The sequence below is a fragment of the Parambassis ranga genome, chromosome 17 (genome assembly GCF_900634625.1).
Source record: "Parambassis ranga chromosome 17, fParRan2.1, whole genome shotgun sequence".
NCBI lineage: Eukaryota > Metazoa > Chordata > Actinopteri > Ambassidae > Parambassis > Parambassis ranga.
Window position 1 is genome coordinate 17541975 of NC_041037.1, and position 25289 is coordinate 17567263.

Here is a 25289-nt window from a genome sequence, read left to right on the forward strand (position 1 = left end):
TCTTTACTACCTAACTCGACTATGCATATTTGTCTATTATTACAGAGAATGTACTGGTGTAGACACAATGCTGTCGGCAGCATAATTATGGCATTGTGGTGTCGGTAATGGTAAACTTTTGACCGCGGAAAGGCGCTGTAAGAGCAGCCAGTGGGAAACTGAGACAATGATACAGTATATGTACCTCCCTCTGTGTATTTCTGTGTGTGTCTGTGTGTGTGTGTGTGTGCGAGAGAGAGAGAGAAAGTGCACTCATGGGAAAACAATGTGTCACTGCTGGTATTTTGTTCATAGCGGATGCATACATAATCTGCTAATATTCAAACAGCTCTTGTTTTGCCAGCAAATGTATGCAGATGAGGTAGATCTGTACTTTTTTTTTTTTTGCTGGTATTTGCATAATCTTCACATACCTCAGGACTCCGCCGTGGCAGGAGTGAAGCCAGGAGATAATTATAAATCACTTGAAATGGATGGTTTTTTTTTTTTGAGTCATCTCTCTGGTTTGCCAGTGTGTCCCCAGACCGGCTGTGAGGTCGTCGCCACTGCCTGGCATTTGTCTTGCACAGCTGAAGGAGTGGATTCACTAAAAGTGTGGTCATTTAAATGTCGCAGGGGGCCCAGAGTCTGACATTTACTGTGACCAGAGACAGGTGTCAGGTGATCCATGAGCATAAGCCTGGTGGTATTTTTTGACCAGTACCCAGTTTTTTTAATACTTTAAAAAAATATACACATTTCTTCCAGCAGGTATATATCTTAAGTAGATTTTATGAGCTCAAAGACATAAACCGTCAAACGCTTGTGTAGGTGCTGCTTTTATCTTTTGTTTGTGCACTTTATTATATAGCATAATCACCCAGTCTTGTGACTTTTACCTTTGTTTGGTCTTGTTTGGGTTTTACATCACATGTTTGTATTTATTCTGTTAATTTATCAATATTTAATGTGAACAAGCAAGATCACAACTGAGAATACTGGCGGTCTTTATGTTGTCAGACACCAGGTTGGAGTTGAGTTGAGTTTGTGGGAGTGTATGGAGGTCTGGAGATGCCAAAATAACAGTGACTAAATGAATTGATCCACCTATGAATTATTGTATAAATACATATGTATATGTGATATGTATTGATACTAAACTTCTGTATTTTTTTTGTATACAGCAGATGAATGGTTTAATAAATGTAAAACAAGAAAAAGAAACATTACATTACATATACATTTTGCTAAATTGATGATATGATAGATACATTTTTGCATTATACAAATGCATTGATCAATAAATAGGTACATTTTAAAAGAAGTTAGTCAAGGAAACTACTTCATAAAATTAGTTATGTAAATAAAACATGGTGGAGTAAATCAACCAGTCACTTCACAGCACAGCCTTTGTTGCTGTATGTACAGTAGTTTATATTTACCTATAGTGTATTCAGCCCAGTGTGATTCCTCTTCATTATATTGTCTCTATAGTGTTTAGAGATAATAGTTTCAGTAGCAGGCTTTATGTTGACCATCTGCCAATGCTGAGCTGACCCTTAACTTGCATTTAAAAACATATAAAATATATATGAAATGCTTGGATTTCTAAACCACATCGGACGTGAAGGAGTAAATTTGTGGCACAAATAAAAACAGCATTCAACAGCTTCTATTCTCCTGATGAGAAAGGAGAATTCAAGGACGAAACGTGTTTTATGAAACTGTATTAACCACAAATCTGTGAAAATGGGCTGCTTAAATGTGCATATTTGTCTTGATGGGCAGCTGTGTTCCACAGAACATCATCCCATTGATGGATGAAAAGGCCACTGTCACAATGGCAGCTGAAAGTGGCAGAGAGATGGAACTATTTTCTTTAAAAATGCCTGAACCTAACCACAAGTAAAAAAAAAAAAAACAAAAAACAACGCACCGGAAAAAGGAATACAACAATAATCCAATACAATGTGTAGTCTGAGTTCTGCTTAACTGATTTTTTTGGTACAGCGTAGGCTACATGGTTTTATTCTGCTTATCTAATTAACTGGAAGCACAGCTGTGTATTCACCTGCTAATGTGTTCATAATTGCAGGGAGTTCAGCCACTGGAAGGTGAACAGCCTCGCTACAGAGAAGAGAGATTTTCTCAAAGCTCCGTTGCCCTTAGCGCCAGAGTTCCTACGCAACCTGCGGTTACTGGGGCGACGGCCAACCCTGCAGCAAATCAACGAAAACCTCATCAAGAAGTACGGGACCCACTTCCTAGTTTCTGCTACCCTGGGAGGTAAGGAAGGACTGCAGGTGACACAGTCGCCTTTTGGTTTTTTTTTTGTATTCTGGGGTTAGGAAGTGTCGGGACAAACCAAAAATAGAGGAGCTACACATTTTTAGGTCTCAGAGGGTTGTGTTGTGTTAGTGTAGCTTTAGTTTTCCTCTTCTTTCTAGGGAAGGATGTCAAGAGAGAAGCAACAATAGCCTCACTTAGAACCTGAAACATTCAACCAGGGTTGTTTTGTGCAGCAGTAATTTCCCATTCATCCTTCCCTTTAATGAACATTACACACAGCTGCAGCAGAAGTAGGATTAAACAGACCTGTTTCCTAGCATGTGTCTCCCTTTAATGGATTTCTTTTTCATCCTCATCCCAGAGGAGAGCAAGAACTCACAAAACGGAATCGTCAACAGTATCGATCTTATAAAAAAAAAAAAAAAAAAACATGGCCGAGTCCTGCAGAGCTGTGACCTCACTATCTTGATGTAGTGCTGATCCTGGTCATCCTGTAGCATAGCCCAAATATATGAGTACACTTTTACAACTGGCTGTTGTTTATGTGATGAAAATTGATAGTGAGTATAAACATCTCTAAGCTTCCATTTCATCAAGAGTCGGGGCAGGATTTACAAGCTCAGGTTACTAAGATCAGTCAACCTTATACCATACACTGAATGTGTAAAAGAGTAAAGACTACTTACTCAGGTTAAGGTGATATAATGGACTTTAAATTATGACAAAATGCTATCATCTGCTACCGAAATTACCCATACATCTTTGGCCTGCTGTGTTGTCAGAAAGGCTACTGCCCCTCCCTCCCTCTGTTCACACAGCAGACACATCTCTGACAAACTCTGATATTTGCATCCAGAGACTTCTTACTGCCACTTACCACTGGGTGAATGCACTGAAGCATCAGCATGGGAGTGGGAGCACAGATGAATGCAGCGTCAGACTAATAGTTAGACTCTGTATGTAATTAACAGCCTGGACTAAATGGGCAGAGCCCGTCTGCATGCTGATTAGAAGGTAGCAGAGCGAGTGTGCGCACACCAGATATTTTTGTGTTTTCACTGCAGTCGAACATGTTTTTTTATTTTTTTTAATGTCTGTCTCGCCAGACACGGTTACATTAATCTGCGAAGTGTATTTTTCTAATCAGTCGACGTGAATAAATTAATTTAATTGACTGACTGGCTTTTTTTACATTTGTCAAGAGGGCTCAGATGAAAACATCAGGGGCCACAGAGTTTATCAAATGGCCAATGGCTCAGATGATTCATATCACATCACTAGAAGGTGCAGTGTCACTTCCTGCATCTGTGTCCAATCAGCTTCCAATCAGACGAGATGCTGATATTCCCGTAAAGGAAGTGAACATAGATACTGAATCTACTGCCTGTTAGTTAAATACCGACCTTAAATACCGAATATTGACCTTTGACCTCGTCCCTTGCTCGCAGACACTCCCCCTGATTCTCTGAATGTTTTTTATTGTGTTTTTTATTGTGTTTTTTATTGTGTTTATTGTATTTGTGAGATGGAGGGCTCTTCATAGTCTTTGCAATTTGAAGCAACATTTTTGGGAAATAGTTTAGTGAACCTCTGCTCATCTTTACACCAGAGAGTCTCCGCCTCTCTGAAACGCTCCTTTCATATCCAGTCATGTTAATAAATTGACCTAATTAGTTGTAGTAGTAATTAATATTTTTCATGAAATGGTCAAATGTACACAGTATACGTTACCTGTTACATGACTACCCTTCTCTACTGCCTGTTTTTCAGATTATTGTGTATAAATCTCTGAGATTAAACTAGGGATATTTCCACTATAGGTTATACATCAATTAGGTAATGAAGCATACCGGTAGGCAAGAAAGGGTTAAGTAATCATATTTTCTTTCTGTTTAAAGTGACTAAAACAAAACAAAAAAGCTGACAGGATGCTGAAATTGTTTTGAACATGACAATATGTGTTGAAATATATATAACCTAACCAGGTCTGACTTTGTTTATAAGTTTGAAAGGTCAGCAGCCAGTTAGGTAACAGGAACGTTTTATGAATGGCCACTGATCAATAACACTAGAGTTATAAACTTAATATTGGCCCATATTTTTTTGAGTTGGAAAAAGAGAAGGAAAAAGACATTTAATTTGATTGTCTTGTTATTATTTGGAGCACACAGTCCTGTTATGCAACGTGGAGAAACACAACCTATTATCTTGTTTTTGTGTGTGGCTTCTGTGATAATGGTTGTATAATTTCAGTATAAAAAGGAAAAACTAAAGCAAACGATGCATTATCTGTATCAGCAGATACAAATCAGTAAACCACAGAGTGAGACCTGCCAAGGAAATGTCAATAGCAGAAATAGAATATCACACAAACACACACACACATACACACACGGTGTGCAAATGCAAAGTCTGATGGCACAAATGAGAATAAAATAAATAGAGGGTTAGTTCCTTTATCTAAGAGGTCTCACAAAGAATGGGTTTTCTCTGTGTGAATTGTTCATTACAGTACACTGCAGATTAATTGATCGATTATTGATCCACAGGAGAAGAGTCTTTGACCATTTTCCTGGACAAGCAGAAGCTGAACAAGAAGTCGGAAGGCAGCAGCAGCAACAGCTCGGTGGTGTCTCTGGAGCTGCTCCATCAGCTGGCTGCGTCTTACTTCACGGACCGTGAGAGCACCCTGAGGCGACTCCACCACCTACAGATCGCCACCTCTGCTATTAAGGTACTGCTCACACAGCAGTCTGCTACCTATAGGTGTGAGTGCGAGGCTCATATGGTGCAGTGTCTGTTTGCTGTATACACAAACGACCACTCATCAGGATAAACACACGAACCTTAATGCTCCTATAAACCTGTGCCATAGAAATAGATTGCTGCTTGCTGCACCCATAATGAATAGCTCCAACAGACGATCTTTTTTAAAGATTATTTTCAAGGTGGAGAAGTTGACAAAAGACAGGAGAGCGCGTGCAAGGACACAGCATTTGTTTTAAAAGTGGCAGGTTGGATTAAAAATGTGCACCGAAGCCCACTAAAGCACGACAAATGTCAAGTTCCTCTGAGGTCCCCACGGGAAAAGTATATTTATCCGTACTGTAGCCTGGCTTGTGTGTGTTTGTAGCTCATGCTGTTGAATCACTCAATGGTGGAAACACACTAAGCAATTATCATCAGTTCTGCACAACATGTCTCAGACTTTTCCCTTTTCAGTGGCTTTAAAGTACATGAGCTGGTTCATTTTATTTACCTAAACGCAGCAACACCTCAATGCACGAATTGACGTTTAGCAAAAAAAAAAAAAAAAACACCACCAGGCTTTTTTCTAGCCTTTCATCATTAATTGCAAAGAGAACACAGTTTTATTGAAAATCCACTCAGAAAAGTAAATCCTATTATCTCCTCTGCCTGCCTTTACCTCATTTCGATCTTTTTTTTTTCACCCTGACTGGAAGCAATACATTTTTTTCCACATCAGAACAGATCTGTTGGCTTTCATGTAATGACAGCAGGTGTGTGGGTGGCTGGACTGGTGCTTTCATGCTACAACTTAAATAGCAAAGCTGATTGAAATGAGTAATTGCAAAGCGTCAACCTAGCGTGTACCTGCTGAAAACGTTGCACGCGGCATCCTCACAGCAGGCACATATCAGACAATCGTTAAAAGGTAAAAAAAAAAAAAACAGGCCGTTAGAAATAGGAAGATCAAAAATTTTTGTGTCTGTCACGCTGTGGAGAGGAAATATCTGAATTTCTGTGACAGAGGAAACTTTAGTGAAGGTAATATTAGGATAGGATGCAACAGTGAAACATCAGAAGACTCAGACAGCATTCGCCTGACTGAGATGCTGTCAGAAGGCATACACCCAGGAGACCCAGGGGTTCAGCTCCTACTGTGGGACTGCTCTTAGTTCTTCATGTTTTGGCAATATTTGTTAAGGTTAAAATAACAAAAACAATTGGTTAGGTTTAAAAATGGGTCAATGTATTGGGTTACACTTTACTCATACATATACACTACCGTTCAAAAGTTTGGGGTCACTTGGAAATGTCTTTATTGAAAAAAAAAAAAAATTCAATGAACATAAAATTAAAGTAATCAGACATACAGTCTAGACATTGTTAATGTGCTAAATGACTATTCTAGTTAGAAAAGGCAGAGTTTTAATGGAATATATACAAAGGTATACAGAGGCCCTTTACAGCACCATCACTCCTGTGTGATCCGTGTTCTAATGGTGCATTGTGTTAGATAATCGTGTTAAAAAGGCTAATTGATGATTAGAAAACTCCTGTGAAATGATGTTAGCATCAGAGAAGCTGTAGAACTGGCCTGGTGACCCCACACTTTTGAACGGTAGTGTACATATACAGAGAGATAAAATCTATGGTGTTTATCACCTGTACTGCAGCCGTTTTGGCCTCACTTTTGGGAAGCCAATCCATGTCATCCATGGTAATATACAGTCTATATAGCACCCTACACAATGTGCCAACATGTATTTATTCATTTTAAGTTTTAAATGAATCATGAACAGCGGAAAATTAAGCTTGAAAACCAGAGGCCATCTTTTTCTTTCTGTCAAAGGCCAATAATAATCGAATGAGGGCTTATGGACCAAACATAAATGCTTTAAAATATTTTGTATTATTTCTTTGTAACATCATATTTCCATACATTTAATAGCAGTTAAATATTTGTAGATAGAACATAATTTTACTTTCATTTTTTTAGGGTGCAATCCAAAGAAAGGAGTAATAACTGTCATTTTTTTGTAGTATATATATATATATATATATATATATATATATATATATATATATATATATATATATACATATATATATATATAGAATGATCAGCTGCTTTGCGCTAGAGAAAAGGTAGATGCATACATGCTAACTGCTTTACTCACGGGGAGGGGAATATGACTGTAAACTGACAGGCAACTAAATAGTCTTATCTTTTTTTCCCGCAATTACAAACACCCTGTGATTTTGCACTCACACACTCACAAGTGCACACGTGACAGACACACAGCCTCTCCCACAAACGAGCATCCTCTGCTGTGTTTCTTACTAAATGAGGAGCTCTGGTATGCAGGCCACCTGCCGCGCCGTGTTCTGCCACATCAACTCATCACCCAAGAGAAAGCGACACTGAGTGGGATGTACTTGACCTGTGTCCATGTACGCCTCTGGGCTCTGTGCCGCTTTAGCACAGAGTAGGAGGCTGTGGAGCAAAAATACATTATCTTTATCTCCAAGTGATAAAAAAGCGGAGGAACCACAATCACACAGATTCTCCAGTTTAGACTTGATTTCGTGGGGGAGACAAAAAAAGATCCTATGTGCAACGTCTGTGTGGAATCTGCTGTTCGGTAATGAGAGACACTCTGTGTGATGCAACGGAAGGCACTGTGTTTTTATATATTTATTTATTTTTACCACAGCGCTGCAGCCAACATCAGCAGGGAGACTACACGAAGACGCTTCATTCCTCTATAAAAGCTTATCACATTGTAGTAAAAAACATCTTGTCTGACTAAATGCATTTTATTGACCCACACATTGCATAAATGTTAAAGCTTTACACATCTAAGCACTACATTTCCACACCTATAATATCATATAACAGGAGAAATGATTTCCAGGCTGTGAATCTAGCACATTACATGGAGTTTGGAAAATGATGAAATAATGTCAAAAATAAACTGCACTGATGTTCACACAAGAAAAATCGCTTTTTTTTTTGTCTTAATCTCATCTAATCCAGAATTCGGTCTAATCTTATTACCTCACAGTTCTTCTGTTTTCTTTCTCTGTGGGCCCTCAGTGCCAAGTCCATTTGTTCTGAATAAAAGAAAAAATGGATTTCAAATCCTCAGACCAGCTGGGCACTGTGACTTTTAGCTAAGTAGAACATTTGTTTGGGACTACTTTTAAAAGAGGGATTAATACACACTCAGTAGATTTATAAATATTTCCAGCAGCACAGTGCTGAGGTCAGAATTACAGAAGTCAACATGACCATATTGTAAAAAATATGTCTGTGTTCTGTGAGGCACTAAACAGTGAACTATATCAGGCTTCTATGGACACAGTGCTTGTTGCTATATGGTGTTGATTTGTTGATAATAACAAATCAAAAACAAGAAGTAGCCACTTTACGAGCTACATCTTAGCCATAAATTCATGTTTACAAAGTTTGCAAATAATAATATTACAAATTCACCAACCATTCACTTTGGTGAATGGTTGGATGCATATGATAATAAAATCATTTGATTGCTTTCCTGGCACAGTGTAGCTGGTTAGCTGCCTCGTTATTGTTGTAACCATGTAGAGTGATAAGCATTACTGATTAAGGTGATGACAACACGCACATATGTGTAGGTGAAATGTTGCTGAAATAGCTCCGTTAGGAGAGCGTTAGACTAAAGATCTAAAGGTCCCTCATTCAATACTGGGTTTCAGCATTAATAAGTACTCTCAATACACAGTTATTGTAACTGAATCTAGTTTTAAATAGACCTGAGATTATTAGTAGTGTGGGTCAGTGAGCACAGCTCTCACAAGGACTCATATTATTCTGTCTCCTATGTGCGTGACAGCACAGGTATCTAGTGCTATGTGGATTAATGATGACAGACATTAAAGTAAAGTAAACCGTCTTTACTGTTGATCTTCATCATGTGGCTTCCACAATATTAGACACTCTCTTGTGAAACAAAAAAAACAAAAACAAATCTGAGAAATGCCCTCAATATACACACAGGCATAATGGATAGCAACAATCACAATAAAGGAAAGAGCCATGCTATGTAAAATAAACCAGGAGTGTAACCTCAATCAACAAAGCATAACAAATAAGTGCATTAGCGTAAATACAAACTCTCATCTATACAATGATACAATACAATATATATATATATATATATATATATATATATATATATATACACACAAAATATTTCATGTGTATATATATGTATATATATGTGTGTGTGTGTGTGTATGTGTGGGAGGTCATCCCATATTAATAATAATAATAAATCCTGACTTGCAGCCTTAGTTATGGTCCATACTTGTGACAGTGCCATCAAGTGGCCACTTGGACAGAGGAAAAATTGTGTGTTTTTATGACAATGAGGTTCCACTAAGCTTGGTACTACTATGTATGGATGTAAAATGTTGATACAAAATGTCACAATGCACAACCTTCAGACAGGTAATCCAAATGCATGCATATGTAGTCTAATGTAAACTGCTAATCATAAGAGGATTCCTAAGATATTAATGCGATGCTTTACTTAGCTGTAAGTAAACATTTCAGGATCACAAGGGATACAAGCATTAGTCTGCTGTGTTTGAATAATGCACACAGCGCTGAGTAAATATTAAAACAGACACACACACACAAAAAAGGTCCAGGTTGAACGAACCACTCACTGAAAGGCTCTTGGGAGTTTTAAACAAAAGCAGAGACAAGAGGGGGGGTGGCAGCTCTCAGGTGGATTATTTTTGAAGTTCCTCAGAGGAGCTGCTGCAAAAAAACGCAGCTGAACGCTCTGATGCACTTCAGACATACAATAAAGTGTTAGAGGATGGAGATCATAATGATATAAACCTTATTAATAGCAGAAAGCTTGAATATATATCTGCATTAAGCTGAAAAAAATATCAGATTATACGCTCTTTTTGGGATATTAACTTCTACTTTCCACCTCGGTTGAGGAAATGAGTGTGACTCGAATAGCTGCTCTCATCACAGCTGGTGATTTATGACTTGGTTTTACATTTAATATGTCTAATATGTTACAGGTACAATCTGAGCTTTTAACTTACCAATACAGTGTAAAATCACATTTTACTTACCAATACAGCGATCCAATCAGAGGCTGTGTAAAATAAATAACTCATAGGTAACTTTTATGTGTCGACTTTAAAATTCACTTGACGTTCAGTGTGAACAGAAACTTGAATCTGACGTGGGGTCGATACAACGTACGGAGCAACAGTTGATCTTCCGTTATTTTGAAGCGGAGATTATCTGCGACCATCATCTGTGGCTGAACCATCAAGCAACAACACCCCCTCACTAATCTTTCTCTGCTGCTCATCTTTATCTCTAACTGCTAATCCTTCACTTCATCTTTTTTTCTTTTTCTTTTTACATATTTGCGAGATGTTTGAGATGTGTATCTTTTATAGCGCCTTTAAGGCTAACTTCCATTTCTTTTCATAATGGATACTATCTAACACAACATACTGTGAAGATGTGAGTCTGTTTTAAGGATAGATTGCACCATTTGCCAAACAGCCTGATTTACCCGGAGAAGAGCTTTGCCAGAGGCCATCTTGATGTTCTTATGCAGCACACTCACTCAGGAAATTAAACTATTTGTCGTATCTTTGCTTGTTCTCCCTCTCTCCCCTCTGTTTTTGTCTCTTTATTAATCTTGTTCCTTCTGCCTTGTTTGCCCTTTGTCTCCTTATGCACTTGACTCTTCTCTCATTACTCTGTCGGTCCTCGATCAGAAGCCGTACAGCAGCACGCTGCAGTTCACATGTGACGATAGCATATTGTGTAGCCTACGTATCATATTTTCCATGACATCTGTTTCAGTAGCTGGAAGATCCAGGTCAGATGTTGGTTGCATGATGAATATTTTATTGACCCTCATAGCAGAAATTTGACTCACAGAGTAACTTGATTTGATACTTTCTCAGGGGAAAAGCACATCTTATTTTCAATGTTACACTCAACAAAAATATAAACGCAACACTTTTGTTTTTGCTCCCATGTTTCATGAGATGGACTTGAAGATCTAAACGTCATTCCAGATACACAATATTACCATTCCTCTCAAACATTGTTCACAAATCTGTCTAAATGTACACTTCTGCTTTGCTGAGATAATCCATCCCACCTCACAGGTGTGCCACATCAAGATGCTGATCTGACATCATGATTAGTGCACAGGTGTACCTCAAACTGCCCACAATAAAAGGCCACCCTGAAATGTGCAGTTTTGTCTCACAGCAAAATGCCACAGATGTCACAAGCATTGAGGGAGCGTGCAATTGGCATGCTGACAGCAGGAATGTCAACCAGATCTGTTGCTCGTGCATTGAATGTTCATTTCTCCACCATAAGCCGTCTCCAAAGGCGTTTCAGAGAATATGGCAGTACATCCAACCGGCCTCACAACCGCAGACCACGAGTAACCACACCAGCCCAGGACCTCCACATCCAGCAGGTTCACCTCCGAGATCGTCTGAGACCAGCCACTCAGACAGCTGCTGAAACAATTGGTTTGCATAACCAAACAATTTCTGCACAAACTGTCAGAAACCGTCTCAGGGAAGCTCAACTGCATGCTCGTCGTCCTCATCGGGGTCTTAACCTGACTCCAGATCGTCGCCGTAACAGACTTGAGTGGGCAAATGCTCACATTCGATGGCGTCTAGCACGTTGGAGAGGTGTTCTCTTCACGGATGAATCTCGGTTTACATTGTTCAGGGCAGATGGCAGACAGCGTGTGTGGCGTCGTGTGGGTGAGCGCTTTGCTGATGTCAATGTTGTGGATCGAGTGGCCCATGGTGGTGGTGGGGTCATGGTATGGGCAGGCATCTGTTATGGACGAAGAACACAGGTGCATTTTATTGATGGCATTTTGAATGCACAGAGATACCGTGATGAGATCCTGAGGCCCATTGTTGTGCCATACATCCATGAACATCACCTCATGTTTCAGCAAGATAATGCACGGCCCCATGTTGCAAGGATCTGTACACAATTCTTGGAAGCTGAAAATGTCCCAGTTCTTGCATGGCCAGCATACTCACCGGACATGTCACCCATTGAACATGTTTGGGATGTGCTTGACCGGCGTATACGACAGCGTGCACCAGTTCCCACTAATATCCAGCAACTTCACACAGCCATTGAAGAGGAGTGGACCAACATTCCACAGGCCACAATAGACAATCTGATAAACTCTATGCGAAGAAGATGTGTTGCACTGCATGAGGCAAATGGTGGTCACACCAGATACTGACTGGTTCTGAGTCCCCAGACCGCCAATAAAGCAGAAACAAAATGCACATTTCAGGGTGGCCTTTTATTGTGGGCAGTTTAAGGTACACCTGTGCACTAATCATGATGTCAGATCAGCATCTTGATGTGGCACACCTGTGAGGTGGGATGGATTATCTCAGCAAAGCAGAAGTGCTCACTATCACACATTTAGACAGATTTGTGAACAATGTTTGAGAGGAATGGTAACATTGTGTATCTGGAATGAAGTTTAGATCTTCAAGTCCATCTCATGAAACATGGGAGCAAAAACAAAAGTGTTGCGTTTATATTTTTGTTGAGTGTATAAGTACAGAGATACAGATGTATGGATATGTCCCTTTGTCTATTCTTTAAACGTGCATGAGGATGTTAAAAAAATAGTGTTGATGAAAGTAAAAAAGCCATCTGAATTTTAAGCAAATCGACTGAGTGAAAAGGTGAGCTATTTAACATTCTAAGAGGAGCTGTGTTCTGAGGCAAAGAAGGGACTCTGCTGAAATCTCCATTGATCCAAAGAAAGTGGTAGTGTAGCACAAACTATAATAAACACATCCATGACTATCTCACAGCCACTGAGTTCAAGCTCAGTAATAGACTTATAGCGGGTGTAGGTTTAGCTTTATATACTGTAAGATTATCAATGCATAAAATGCAGCAAGATGGCCTCAGGGGTGGGGTGAGGTGATGACCAAATAAATAGCTTGTGAACTTAAGAAGGGTAAATATACACAATATTATGAAAATCAGTAATACATTAAGCCTAATAAAGCAAAAGATGATAGTTCTGAGTTGTAAAACTGGAAAAGGTCATAGTGCTATCACATATGGATTCACATGAGTCATGACTGGTTGGACTAAACTCATGAACATGAATGTGTTCTTGACCAGCACAAAGCTAATGCACTGCTTCCATATGCTGCAGATATTGCATATGCAGTATCTTGAGCAATAGTAAAACCAAGATGTCTGTAGCTGAGACATGACACAACACAGAAACATCAAGACAGACAGACAGACAGACAGACAGGCAGGCAGACAGACAGACACACAGGCAGGCAGACAGACACACAGGCAGACAGACACACAGGCAGGCAGGCAGACAGACAGGCAGGCAGACAGACACACAGGCAGACAGACACACAGGCAGGCAGGCAGACAGACAGGCAGGCAGACAGACAGGCAGACAGACAGACAGACACACAGGCAGGCAGGCAGACAGACAGGCAGGCAGACAGACAGACAGACACACAGGCAGGCAGGCAGACAGACAGGCAGACAGACAGACAGACAGACACACAGGCAGGCAGGCAGACAGACAGACAGACAGACAGACAGACAGGCAGATGAGTAGCTGCAAATATGTAATAGATTCACTGTTTGAGTTTGTGTCTGGCATTACTGTGCCTCCACTGGCTGGTCCTGTTCTCCCTCCTCCACTCCCCACTTGGGAGTTAAACAGTTGTGATGGCACGGGGAATAAAGGATGCCTGTCACTGAACAAGCTTCTCTGCTTGCTGATGACAGTGAGCAGAGGATGGCTGGCGTTGTCCAAGACGACCAGCAGATTGTTCAGTGTCCTCCTGTCTGCCACTGTCATCAGGGCCCCCCCACACACACTCAAAGCTTACTCTAATCAGTCCCCATAGACCACCATGTTAAAAAACTTTACAGCATAAATAAAAGCTGTTTGTCAAAACTGTACATGTTGAATATAAATAGCTCGTTTTACTTACATACAGATGAAGATTTGAGGAGTGTGAGTGACAGGTAAATGCTGTCTCAGACTGCCCATGTTGCAGCCAATCCACTTCTCCTCCACTTAAACTTAGAGCCATTTGATTGACTTCATTGTCAGAGGCTGTAAATGTTTATTATCATTATCCTCAGCTGTGGCTGCAGGTGTGGGACTGATGCAAAACATGGCGACGGTTTTCTCTGCTTGTTTCAGAGGGTTGGGCTGCATCCAGTCCTCCGCCTGCCTCCACACACTCCACCTGCACTAAGCTGTGTACTTGACAGCAAAAAGCAGTCTGCTGCTAATGTGGCATTATGACATATATAAGTGTGTACAGTTAAGTAAATAGATCTGTCCTTCCTCTGTTTCCTAGGTAACCGAAACAAGGACGGGGCCTCTCGGCTGCAGTAACTACGACAGCTTGGATTCAGTTAGCTCAGTGTTGGTGCACAGCCCGGAAAATAAGATCCACCTAAAGGGTAAGGCTGGAAAACACACACACACACACACACTTTCTCATGCATATATTCATTGTCAATTCATGTACACACACACACACAGTCTTAGCCCTAGAGAAAAGATCCACTGACAGGATAGGATTTTCCATACGCTCACACTTGAACACACACACACACAAACACTGCCACCACCTCCATCTACCATTCTGCCGAGCGTCTCACCTCTTGTGTGTAGTAGTTGGCCGGGATGACCCTTTACTTTACGCTGCAGTAGTTTATACATCTGTTTCTGCCTGACTGGTTCTCAGTCTCATGGGGAATCTGTTATCTTACCAGGCTGTAGATGGACCGTGTCTGGCCACAGTGACCTCATCCTAACCCCTTCCAACCACCTGCAGCACTCACTGTACAAGTACAGCTGAAGTGGTGATACACAGGCTAGACTTTATGTTTGCTTATCACCATGTGTTTGGATACAGGATATCAGCAGAATAAGAAACCTCTGTGTCACGTGCAGTCATGCTAAAAACAGTTATTTGCCCAACGATTTAATGATAACTAAAGTTAATCCAAGCGCCAGACTCCTGGCCTGAAAAATAAAGCTGGATTGGCTGCAATGCCTTAGGTGGCCACCTGAGGCTGATACCAAAGATAAGATGAGTCAAATAGAAATATGTTTACAGCTTATTACAAAAACTACTATAAAACTATACAAAATACCATAAGTCATGAAAACTGCAAATTGAAGGGGAAGTGTGCACAAACCTATCTTACACCTGCTGCTTCTGACAACATGTGGCTGATCTGTGCTGTAAGTCAGACACACCAACATTTCTATGTTTGCCCTCTGTGCCTGTCTGTTGGCTGCTCTGGTGTTTGTCACAGTGCTTGGTCAATGTTCAGCGTATACATCAGCACATGCCAAGCTCGCTGACCAGTGACCTGGCACGCCATTGTTTTTAAAGGCATTAGGTGGACACCACACTGAGCCTCAAAACCGCTCTCCTGAAACACATGGGTGACGGGATGTTCTATTATAGACTGTATCTCTAATCTTTCATAAATGAAGACAGATATAGGATTGATGGAGAAAGCTGGATGCTTGACACGTGTGTTCGTTGTTTCTGTGAGTACCGGAAGCTAGCTGCTGATGGTGAAACTGAATCTGCTGTGTGTAGTGAAGAAATGACACCAGCTAAATTGAAAAAATCCCATCCAATAGCTTATTGTTTCTTTGGCAACCACTGAAAGTGTCAACACGATCCACACATGGTCGTTTTTTTTATCCCGTCTCTTTGAGATTTAACATTCTATTGTCACATATAATGACAGGATGTAAGGAAACGTGTCTTTGAGAAGGTCATATGAAGTTATTTATTAACCCTTTGTGCCTTTTAATGAGTATACCTGCAAGGTGTAGTAAATCACACTCAGTCCTATATCTGTACATTTACCTAATAATTTTTAACACATTTTTTTGGCTCTGTCATACAGCTGCAGATAATATAACACATCTGAATCCTCTTAGAATACAGGTTAACAGCTCAAACTGAAAGAGCACACCATCAAATGTGAGAGCTTGTCTCGGGGTCAACACATCGGGGTAGCGCACAGACACAGAGCTGTCAAGTCTGTGTGTTTACACTGTGTTAATGCGATGACTCCATGAACTTTAAAAAAAAAAAAAAAAGAAATATACTGCGTCTCCTGTTATATCCAAGTCATCCAGCCAGTCTAATAGCATTGAATATTGAATTAGGCTTTGTCAATTTTGTGACCCAAAGTGGTTGTCCAACAAGTATAAGGCTGGCTATTTTAGGTCTTTGGCCCTGTCTGTAGTAGGGCGAAGACACTGAAGACATTAAAAGTTTCTCAAGTGAATATGTGTTTGAATAGAGGGCACCTTTGTACACCTTTGAGTACTGAGAAAAGCAATATTTCAATGCCAACCATTTACCATCTCTGTAAATGCACGGCTGCTTGTTGTCTGACTCCAACCATGTTGGGTAGAGTTAAAGTTAGAGTAGAAACATGGGATCATGTTGCAAAAACTTTTCCACTTTTTAAAATACACAAATTAGAATGAAACAATCCTACAAATGTAACTATTGAAAATCCAGTCTGTCCACTTATACTGAATTTTAACACTTGACTGAAACATCTTTGATCAGGAGGGCTTATGGGGGTTCAAATTATGTCTTATCCACTATTGATGACCACATATTTTATGTACGGTACTTGTCTGATGTGGGCGTCCATTTTTCACTTAATTCCAATGGTTCAGTTTAATAATATAGCACATCCACTGCTGTTTTTTATGACAGTCTGAGATAGCAATCGAAGAAAGCATTCCTCTTAAGGCTAATTGCTCTTTTTTATGCACAGGGAAATTAGAAGTGCTTAAACCATCTACCTAAGGAATGTGATGGTGAAGGAGACACATTTTCTTATCTTTAGATGAATGTAGTGTTTCTCCTTAGATGACCTCTCAGTAAATATGGCCTGATGTTGTTTTTCTGGAGGCTCATTAACATCTGGAATGTTTGGGCAAGACCGCCCAGCTTATTAGATTTCCTCCTTTTTCGGTTGTGTTGCCGCCTTTTTGAATGTGTATCCTTTCTCTGGTGTGCAACCACATATATGCACATAAACCAGATGGTGTTTGTACACGACAACTAATCCAGTGTTTTTTAAAGCTCCGTGCTCTAGCCCTTTAAGCCCTGTTTTACTTTGTGCATGGAGCTTTAGAAACATTAATTCAGGCCTGTTACCTAAAAAGCAGTATTCTGCTGGAATCCTGAAGCCACAGCCATATTTATAGCAAGTACTGCTGTATATTGTGGACAAAAAATATAAATAAATAAGTAAATAAAAAAAATAATAAAATCAAAATACCATTATCCTTCCCATCCACCTGGCCTTGTCCTCTTTAGAAGCAATCATAAGGAATAATCACCTGTGTTGATCTGTAACCTCGTTCAAAGGTAGAGACAAACAAGGAGCAAACTTTCCAGTCATTCAAGTTCGTCCTTGAGACTGTACCTAATCCCAAGTGTGAGGTATCACACATTTCATTGAGCCACCGCTTCACAGTGGGTACTTGAAATTTCTCCAAAGCTCAAGTATAATTTGCTTTTCTATTGTAAGGGCAAAAGGCGAGTGTGTTATTGGAATGCAGTCGGTGTACACTGTGCTTTTGAAATGATGAGTATTATCAGCATGGGATCTGGCTGCAGTCAGGCATCTAACACAAAAAGAGGGAAAAAAAAGATGACAAAGGTTTGGTGTTCGAGCAGCAATTTCATCTGACACATCGTATTGGATCGTAAGGCATTTGAATACATTGCATCGGTGTCGAAGAGGAGCACTACACACAAACACACACACGTGTGTATGGTGGTGCAGCCGTCATGAAACGTTTGCTAGATGATATTGGTCTAAATTATACACGTGTTTGGGAAGGTTTGGGGTTAGCTACAGGGTGCATGTCAGTAGGTTTAGCCATTTTAGCTAACCATTATATTACTGGAAACTCTAATGAGAACTAATGCAGTGTTAGGAGTGCAGGCGCGGTGACCTAATACAACATGTCCACGTTATACATGTCCAAGTCAAATTCCTTTATAATCATAGCACTAGTAAAACAATAAGCTATATTGTATATTTAGAAAATTATTCTGAATTTATGCAGAAATTATGCAGAAAGCACAGAGACACAGAAGACATCACAAGTCCAAAAGACACTAACAGCTCCAATTAATCACATGCTAAAGAATAAAATGTGTAAAATTAATGTGACATTTAACAACAGGCAGTGTTGGGGCCAGCTTATCTCTATACTATTGAAACCTTAAACCTTATATATTCAACAAATAAAAAGCAATGAAATCCCTGCTAAATGATTTGCATCCTATAGGTATCATAGTCTATTATTTTAACACACATTGGTACAGAAACATAGTTTGGAGGACAGTAATCATTCTGGACATGAAGGCTGATGTTGCATGTTGCTTGATTGATAAATTACCGATTAAAGTATCCTATCACTTATATTAAAAAAGTGTTTATTTTAATAGTTGTAATGACCTATGAAGTTCCATTTAGTCTTGGGCACATTTAGACATTTAGAAATTATATTTAGGTTAGCTATTAAATGTATTAAAAGCCCTATGTTTTTTTTATCTTTGCCTTTGGGATGAAGTGAGGTCACTGGTAGACATGTTCATCCTATTCACTAATGGTGTAATGTACAATGTGTGTATTATGTTGATTTTGTAATGGAAATGGAGAACCTCTTCTGTGTCCAAGGGTGAGCTTTTACTCTAATTCCAACCAATTAGCCTGATGGCTTCCATTTCTAGCATTTAAGGACTTTTGTCTTTGGAGACTAGTTGACAGAGGGCCAGGCCAGGACAGGCCATGCAAGGGCTTTTGTAGTGCTAAGTAAAGTCTGTGTGCAAGTATCATGTCTCTTAAGGTTCAATTAAAGGGGGAAGCTGCAATATTTGTCTGTATGGGTGGATATTTTTAAAGAAGCCATAACCCCTTGTTAGTTAGTTTTTTCAGTATTCACTGTTGGCCAACTTGTGTGGTAAACAGGATTCTTCTACAGCACAGGGAGTCTTTGCAAACTGAGGCTTATGTTGAAGTTAGTGTGAATCATACTACACAGTTGTAGGGCACACTACAAAGCCCACCATAAGACACTGTAGAGTGCAGGCTTTGAGCACAGTAAGGCTGATCTCTTCATCCTCCATCAACCTTCAGGGCCTTGAATGAGTGTAGTCTCTTCATCTATTTTCAGCCCTCCCTTTTCTGTTGGTTCATCCCATTTGGACTGTCAAAGATACATTCTTTTCTAATGCACCAATAATTTTAACATGCACTCATTCTGTAATTGTGCCTGTAGATAATACCCTGTACTTTAAAATGAAACATTTCAAAGAAATGTACAGTATACCTTTAACTTATTATCTATCTATATGAACTTTGATTTATTTAATTTATTAACCCTTGCAATTAGATTGTCTTCGTAGAAATACATTCTCAATAGGTGTCAACAGAGGCTTTTAACATCAGTAACGGCTGATGACACAACCTACCTTTGACTCAGAGTTTCAAAATGATTTTATTGAAAAGAATTACACCTCTAAGATGAATAGTTGTGCAGCTCCATTGTGTATGTGAATGTGTTTGTCAGCGTGGGTGGTATGTTCGAGTATGAGTGCATCCAGTGTCCAGTAAAAGTATGGTAACAATACACAGGACTGTGTGGGGAGAGACAAGGGACTCAAAATACAAAAAAACGATGCATAAGTTGGCTTAGGCAACCTTTGGTTTATGTAATCCTCACTCGCAGAACCAAAGAAAGCAGCACAATGCCCCATGTGAGAGAACTCACTGGAAGAAACTCTCCGAACTCCACCCTGAGGCGAGCGTTGGACTGGTTCTCGTAGAAATTCAGTAGAAAGAATCAGATCTGTGTAATATATGATTCAACCTTGAAGCAGCTTTGCTATTCCTGACAGAAGGTTTACTGAGACCTGCAGTGATGCTATTCTCTGCTATAGCAAATAAGCAGGTCCCCAAGTCCCTAGGACAACCCTTCAAGAACTTAGAGCTCTGCACCAATTGCCTGTACAGCAATTGAGGCATTTTAGTCCTCATTATGTTTGAATATGCTTATTTCCATTTGCCTTTCTGTAATGATGGAATGAGTGGATCCCTGAGGTCTGTAAACACGACAGGAATCAAAATAACTTTGTGTGGTCCTTGTACACCCCATTTTTTGGTAAAACCTGCATGATCATGTATATGTACATTTTAATGGCATGCTACTTGGTTGGGGTATGATGGAATGCAAGCAGTTTCCCCCTGGGATCAATAAAGTATTTCTGAGGATGAGTTTCAGGGAATGAATTGGGATGGAATTAGTAAAATGGTATTGTGGGAAATGTGCAATCATTGGGCTTTTTTTAGGGGAGGGCAGTATTGCTTCATAGTCTCAATGCATCTTCTGGCTTTATCAGTCCCCTGTGGTTCCTAAAATGAGATAGACAAGGAAGCAGAAAATGTGGTTGGGGACAGGGTTGTAGGAACTGAGACAAATGGGTTAGAGGCACAAAAACAAGATTAAGCATTTAGTTGTTATTGAACCAACCATTATGACTTGTTTGATCCAGGGTTTAAACAAGCATTATCTTTTCAAATTCTACATCATTTCCATTCCAAATAAAAAAACAAGATTGCAGTAAAAGAAGACAAACCTGTGAACTGTTGTGTTTTCTCTCTCTCCAAATAACCATTGTGACAGATCTACACCCACACACTGCTTTTAGTTTAACACAGAACAAAGCCTCTTATGTGTGTTTGGATTTCATGTTGACCATTAGCTTCCCTGAGTAAACCATGTAAGGCCACACCACATACACACACAGTTATATGGAGAGCATAGTAAGTAGCCTCAAACATTGAGCTTTTCTCTACTCATAGCAACCCCCTTCAACCTCACAGTTGCTGAACAAATGTTGCACAGCTTTTGTCGCAACATATTGTGTAACCTTCCCATATGGTTGGATCAGTGTGTGTTTGTTTGTTTTCCAACGATGCTCTGAATAAGCCATTACTGCAGATGAGCAGCCTCATTTTCTGTGGAGGGGGGTTGTACACTTTGTACACCAGTATCTTCTCAATCATCAGTGCAGTCTGGCGACTAGACTTTTACCAAAACTGCAAAAGACACACATTTCTCACACTGACAGCCGCTCCAAAAGTCGTGGGTGGGTCAAAAAGAGGGCTCAATAGCTGTGAAAACATATCAGCTCTTGCCAAATGACTAGATCCTGCGGCATCTATCCTAAGACATTAAAGTGTACACCAGGGAAAGGTTGTCAGTCGGTCGTAGATCACAAATGAAAACAAGCTGGCATGTCAATGATACCCAATCATGTGCAAACATAAAGACAAGCAAGCATTGTGCACCGTCTTATTAGAGGTTAACAAGAATGTGTGAGTTTTCTCACCAGGCCTATTTTTTTCTTTTAGTCCCAGATTCTGGTTGTTAATTTTTGTTTTCCTCCAACATAAAAAGAGTCATAAAATGGATGAAATAGAAAGGAATAGGCTGATAAAAGTATGAACCTTTCTTGTTGTGCGAGGCAGTGGTACCACCCACACAGATGCCTTTGGATGTAGTAGCTTAGCCTCATGTAAAATCCTCTGCTTCAGGCCCTGTTGTGGTCCTGCTGGGGCACCAAAGAAAGCTGCCAAACATTTCAAGTACTCCTTATTAAGTGCAAATGCTGTACAACCCACAATAAAAGCTAATGTTTCGTATGCCTACCCCCAACCATGAGTTGAATTAGATCAAAGTGATGTTCATGTCGTGAAACTTTATCAAATTCGCAAACACAGACCTGGGATTTCCTGCAGGGGTACGAGCCTGTGATCAACTTCAGAATTACCTATATGATTGTAATTCCTATAGGGATACTGTGGGCAGAATAAAACACCACTGACAGACATCAAGTTAAAAACAACAGCCTTTGTTGCACTTTGGCTAAAGAGAACAAAGCCCACTTTGTAAGTCTACCAGACCTTGGCCTCCCTTCTGCACTGGCAGGTATACAAATGCCACATTGACCCTCCTTTGAGATTTCGAGGAGGTCTTTCAGAGGCTTTAACACAGAGCTGATGCAATGGAATAAAGGTAGCCAGTTTATTTGCAGCCAGAATTCTACCCTCTAAGGGCATTTGCAACAACTACTACCATTTTATGCTGCTTGGCAGAAAACCTTGTCCCCATTCCCTGCTTATTGTATTTTCACTCTCTGCAGATCCCTTCTCTTTGAAACCACCATGAATCTGTTCACAGCATAATTTCAGTTTTTTTCAGTCCATCCTTAATCAGTGACGTTTCTTATGGTCTAGCCCTTCTCTATCATTACAGCCTATTAGAATCATAACCTAACCTCGACACTTGTCGCTTGAATACTAAGCCCGTGTATGTCCAGCAAATGTTTTATAGAAAACCTGACCATTATTATATATACAGCAAAAGAATCTTATGAAATAAACCCTCCTTAGACTTGAAAGTGCATTATGTGTGAGGGTCATTTTCAACAACAAGAAAACCTCCATTCTGTCCCAGTCTGTTCGGGACTGTTCAGAAGGAAATATTAGCCGCTAACAGATGTCCCTGGAACACAATATTGGCCGGTCCCCAGTGTCTCACACCATCTCAGTGTATTAGCAAGAAGATGAAAAAAAATCTTTACAAAGCAAGCAGAAAGATGCATCTTCAGGACCCACTTTTAGTAAGAAGTGACGCCATTGCCTCACGACAGCTGCTGGGTGGCTTTCTCAGAGGAACTCCAGGAAAACCTCTAACATATCCAATCCCACAGCAGCCCAAGCAGCCCTTTAGAACTCAGCTGGACACTCGTGAGTTCCTGCAGGGTGAGAGGGCTGTCAAGTGCCACCCCCCCTCTGCTTCGGCCTAAGCCTGGGCAGTCGCTGAAACAAATTCTCAGTGCACCAGCTGTCACTGCATAACACCAAATAAAAAATCATTTGCCAAATGTTTCATCAGCCCTGCTCTCATGTCACAGTTCTAAATGGCACTCCCAAATGTAAAGATTGCTCAGAGAGAGGTAGAATGAAGGAAGCCAGGTCAAAATTCATCCCTTAAAAATGGACTCTGGAGACCTTTTAAATTGAAAGTCTTATAGGATCCACAGCAGCATTAGGGCACCCTGCGTTTTCTATACTTCCCAATATACTGTACGTAGATGAACCTTTAAGCTGTCAAAAAGTCTGCGGAAAATCTCTCCGACAGTCACAAATAAAAAAAAAAGGAAGAGAGGCAGAAACAAATATACAAACATGATGAGTGTGTGATGCAGCAGCTTCTCTGCCAGCCCATGTTCTTTACAGTATGGAGAAGCTGGATTAATGCCAAACCCTTAGGCCCTGTGAGCAGGAGAACAGTCCAAGGATACCAACACCATCCTCTCTGCAGCTGAAACACTGAATTCCAGCATAGTGGACCGAGCAGCACAGCAAAGGCTTAGAAAGAACACACACACACTCAGACACACGCTGATAACAGAGGGACGGTGATCGTGGGGGAGGCTTAAGAGCTTCAAATTGTCCAAAATGGAAAGTGTGTTCTCTGCAGGAGATTTAGAGATAGAAAGAGAGGGAACCGTGGGTCTGCTATTTCTGGTCTACAAGGGTGATCTAAATCTGGGGCTGGATGGAAGCAAAGCCTCATGGGTAATGACCCTAAAAGCCCTCATCAAAAGAAGACACCCACAGGTTTTTTTTTTCCTTGAAACTCATGGTGGCAACTAATGACAGGTGTGATATTGGGGGTGGGGGGGTAGTGTGTTTCTATGACGCTCCACATATTAATAGATGTAATGTTCCTACAAACAGAATAAAGTCTTCTCTGGCTAGATAACAGTAAAGATGATGCACCAAACATAACCAGTAAATTCTGAAATCTATCATATTATAAGACGTGACTGAGTTCAAAGGTTGGATTGAAAGACAGACTGTGTTACAGTTTACACCTACATTTTAAATGCAACCAGCATTTTGGGGGTGGATTGACTGTATCAATTTTCAATGTTGCTAGGCAACTAAAGTCTTTCATAGGCCCGTAATCTAATATAACAACTTTCATTGCAACCTTCGCTAGTCCAACAAAGGTCACGCCACCATAGGCCGTAGACCTTTTAAAGGATGCAGCCCCTGACCTGAGTCACAGCTACATGGAAATGTACTCAGAGGGTTGTTTTTTTTTTTTTAAATAGGCTCACTCACTTCTAGAAAAGTGATCCCAGATGTTTCGGTTTCATTTTTGCCCTCTTGCAAGAAAGATGAACACATGATTTCCTACGCAAGACTTCTCAGCGGAGTTGAAACGGAGCAGAAATGACAAGAGACCGAATCCGGCTGAGCCAGCTGACTTTCAACTTTCCCTCATACAGAAGTAGGATAAAGTTCCATTTTACTGGCCAATCTGAAGTTTAGAGGCTGAGAAAACAATGGAAACCAGAACAATACAAAGGCTCAAGGTTTTGTTTTGTCATTTCCACCTAGATTAACCCTCCAAAATGGGCAACCTTGGGCACCATGGAGTTACATTTAAAGAATAACCAAAACAAACTTCTTCCTGCTGTGTAAAAAAAGTATGTCAAATGTTATTTTTTAACCCATTTAACCCATTCTACCTACCTCACCTGTGGACTCGGTGTCTAGTCTAGTCTACTAGAGCATAGATGTCATACTGATAATGATTGACAATCTTTTCTCTTATGTGTATGTGTGTGTGTGTGTGTGTGTATGAGGATGTTGGCTCTGTAGAAGACTTTCACTCAGTGATGTGCTGCCTTGATTGACTGGCTGTTAAAAAAAAAGCCTTTCATTTTACATTCCATTGAAATGTTGCAGGATGTGAGTCCTTTGCAGCGTATGTGTATCTGACGATTCAGAAGGAGTCACTGAAGGCCCCTTTTTAACCAAAATAAGTCTGCCATATCATTCCCACCTCAGCGACACTCATTCAGACTTAATTGCATCGTTGGGGCTTATGTAGCTTTAATGGTTCGAAATGCCAAAAAAAGAGGCTAATATTCACCCTCTCCACATAATGTGACATATTCGAGTGTGCATTTTACATTCGTTTTGGATCGGCAGATGTGAGCTGCACGCTGAACACCTCAAGCAT

General features: G+C 40.3%; 1 protein-coding gene across 2 annotated transcripts in view; it reads left to right on the forward strand.

Moving 5' to 3' along the window:
- Window positions 1-25289, forward strand: part of brinp2 (bone morphogenetic protein/retinoic acid inducible neural-specific 2) — a 186222-nt gene that overhangs the window by 121597 nt on the left and 39336 nt on the right. For both annotated transcript variants that reach the window (XM_028427310.1, XM_028427309.1), the window contains 3 exons: window positions 2075-2265; window positions 4818-5002; window positions 14470-14575. In XM_028427310.1, coding sequence (XP_028283111.1) covers window positions 2075-2265; window positions 4818-5002; window positions 14470-14575 — 482 coding nt within the window. The remainder of the gene's footprint in view (window positions 1-2074; window positions 2266-4817; window positions 5003-14469; window positions 14576-25289) is intronic.